At 29.9% G+C, this 2860-nt stretch overlaps 1 protein-coding gene across 1 annotated transcript; it reads left to right on the top strand.

The window, feature by feature from the left end:
* The first annotated feature begins 405 nt into the window (after positions 1-405).
* LOC105816205 (olfactory receptor 6C70) lies at positions 406-1344 on the top strand. The gene has a single exon (XM_012651544.1). It carries the CDS (start codon positions 406-408, stop codon positions 1342-1344), a length of 939 nt encoding a protein of 312 aa, XP_012506998.1.
* Positions 1345-2860: the final 1516 nt, after the last annotated feature.

Genomic DNA, 2860 nt, shown 5'->3' with positions numbered 1-2860 from the left:
TTATACTGGCATAATTTTCTTTTGATGAAATTCATAATTTTAAAATGAATGAATTATTTTGAAGTTTGAACCAAGAACTCTAATTTTTTAACAACTGGAAAATTTTGGAGTTAATTATAATTAATTGGAAGAGTGAAAAAAAATCAGCTATTATGGGTTTTACAGATCAATTTTCAAAATATTTAATAGCTGACTGTTACCGTTCTTTTAAACTCTTCATTCACAGTTTCTGTTGCATAGTTCTACATTATGTCTTCAACATCCATGGAATATTGCCTCTTACATGGGTGTGTTTGTGAATATGGATCCTTTCATATATCTTTTCCTGGATTTAAATATACTCATGTAGTCTCTGATTTTTGTATCTTTTTAGTTTTAGAGTTTGGCTGAAATCACAAAAGAGAAATGAAGAATCATACAAGGCAGATAGAATTTATCCTTCTGGGACTGACAGATAATTATCAGTTACAGATTATAATTTTCTTATTTCTGCTCCTTAATTACCTGCTGAGCATTTTAGGGAACTTCACCATCATTGCCCTCACTCTGCTGGATTCCCAACTCAAGACCCCCATGTATTTCTTCCTCCGTAATTTCTCTTTCCTGGAAATTTCATTCACAACTACGTGCATTCCCAGATTCCTAATCACCATTGTAACCGGAGAAAAGACCATTTCCTACAATGGTTGTATATCTCAGTTGTTTTTTTACATATTCTTGGGGGTTATAGAATTTTTCCTCCTGGCCGTTATGTCGTATGACCGGTATGTTGCCATCTGCAAACCTTTGCATTATACATCCATTATGAGCAACAAAATTTGCCAACAGCTTGTACTCAGTTCTTGGGTAACCGCATTCCTGGTCATTTTCTCTCCACTGATTTTCATTCTTAACCTAGAGTTCTGTGCTTCAAATATCATTGATCATTTCATTTGTGACATTTCTCCTATCCTTCAACTTTCTTGCTCAGACACACATTTACTGGAACTGATTGCTTTTTTCTTAGCTGTGATGATACTCATTGTCACACTGCTTTTAGTAATCCTTTCTTACTCTTACATCATGAAGACAATTCTAAAATTCCCTTCAGCTCAGCAAAAGAAAAAAGCCTTTTCCACCTGTTCTTCTCATATGATTGTTGTCTCCATCACTTATGGTAGTTGTATATTTATCTACATAAAACTATCAGCAAATGAAAGAGTTACTTTAAGCAAAGGGGTAGCTGTGCTCAATACATCAATTGCCCCTTTATTGAACCCATTCATTTATACTCTGAGGAATCAGCAAGTTAAACAGGCCTTTAGAGATTCAGTTGGAAAGATATTTTCTGCTTCAGACAAGTAATACCATTTGAAATAATTAACAAGACATAAAAGGAATGTCAAACAAAACACTAATTTGACTCTTCTAAATAATTGCTATGTAATATTTAATTGTTTGTATTATTTTAGCTTGCTTGAGACTCAAAACTATTTTCATTCTATTTTATTGTAGCTTTAAATTTCTGTTATTCAATATGCAAACTTTTCTATGTCAGAAATAAAAAAATTGCAAAATTCATTTTCTGTAAAAACATGTTGGAATAAGATGAATGAGGTGTTTTGGTTATATTATAGGGAATATAAGTTTTTGAGGAGCTGAATCTGTTAAACAAAATGAAGAAATGTACCTTGTTTTATTAAAAAGCCATGTTCTTTAAAAGTCTTAGATAAATCAAGTTTTGTTATTATTAAATGTGCTTAAAATATCCAAGAGAGCTTATTCTTTAGCAAGTTAATGTAGAAAATTGTTTTGTAAAGTGTCAATTGTCAATATAGTAAGAAAGGAATATTTCCTTTGAAGTGAATCATACATTTCATTGTGTGATATTTACTATTTATGTTGAACAGATTTTTAAATTACAGCAGAGAATAAAATATGATTTCATACATATGTAGTTGATTCCACAATCTTTTTCAAAGCATATAAGCAAGTTTAATCTCTTGACCATATCAATTAATGTATTGAGTAAATGGGAATATGTGATGACTTTATTTCTTATTACATAGTTATTGGTTTTTAATTCTGTACACGGTTTTCACAGTAAATTGTATTGAATATAATGTCTTAAAATTTAAATGACTTTAAAGATAAAATTATGTTTAATTTCCTCCAAACTAGGGATATAAAATTATGTTTTATTTTTTTTTCTCCAAAGTGTCAGCTTTTAGAACATGTATATACCACATTCTATTTTTTTCTGATGAATATATGGTTATGCCATTATAACAGCTGGTTTATTCCATGGTGGTGATTAAGCTACTAGCACAAGATTATCTTCCATATATGCCAGTGGTATTTTTTCTTATGTATACATATAGTTAGCATGCATTTCCCTAGTCAATATTCCTGAAAATATGTGCCTATTAATTTTAATGATAGTGAGAAAAGAAAACGTGAAGGGATCAAATAAAATTTATTATTAGATTATTGGCAGGCTCTGATTTTCCGAATAAATTGCAAGATGATAATGCAAAATTAAAAAGACAAATTATTTCTCAAATATCAAGACAATGATTGTTCCTGCCATTCTATCTAAAATAACTGGAAAGGATAAATGCATAAGATAATGTACTACAGAAGTTTCCCATAATTTTTATTATTAATAGAAAGACACAGATAGATTCAAAGTCTTTAAAGGGATAGAAAAAGGAAAAGCCACACAACAATTTTTTTATTCATATTATATGCAATCACTGTTGTACTATTTGATATAATCATTTGAAAAAGTAATTTTGTTAATACTTTATTCTGCTTTTTCTCTGGGAATACTTTTATGTGGTGTTTAATTCTCTCATGGAAGCTCAGTTTTGAAAGATCA

The sequence above is a fragment of the Propithecus coquereli genome, unplaced genomic scaffold, assembly GCF_000956105.1.
Source record: "Propithecus coquereli isolate 6110/MARCELLA unplaced genomic scaffold, Pcoq_1.0 Scaffold111, whole genome shotgun sequence".
Lineage (NCBI taxonomy): Eukaryota > Metazoa > Chordata > Mammalia > Primates > Indriidae > Propithecus > Propithecus coquereli.
This window is presented reverse-complemented; position numbering and strand designations above follow the sequence as displayed.

Coding starts and splice junctions, on each gene's coding strand:
- LOC105816205 (XM_012651544.1), top strand. CDS start 406: ATGAAGAATCATACAAGGCAGATAGAATTTATCCTTCTGGGACTGACA.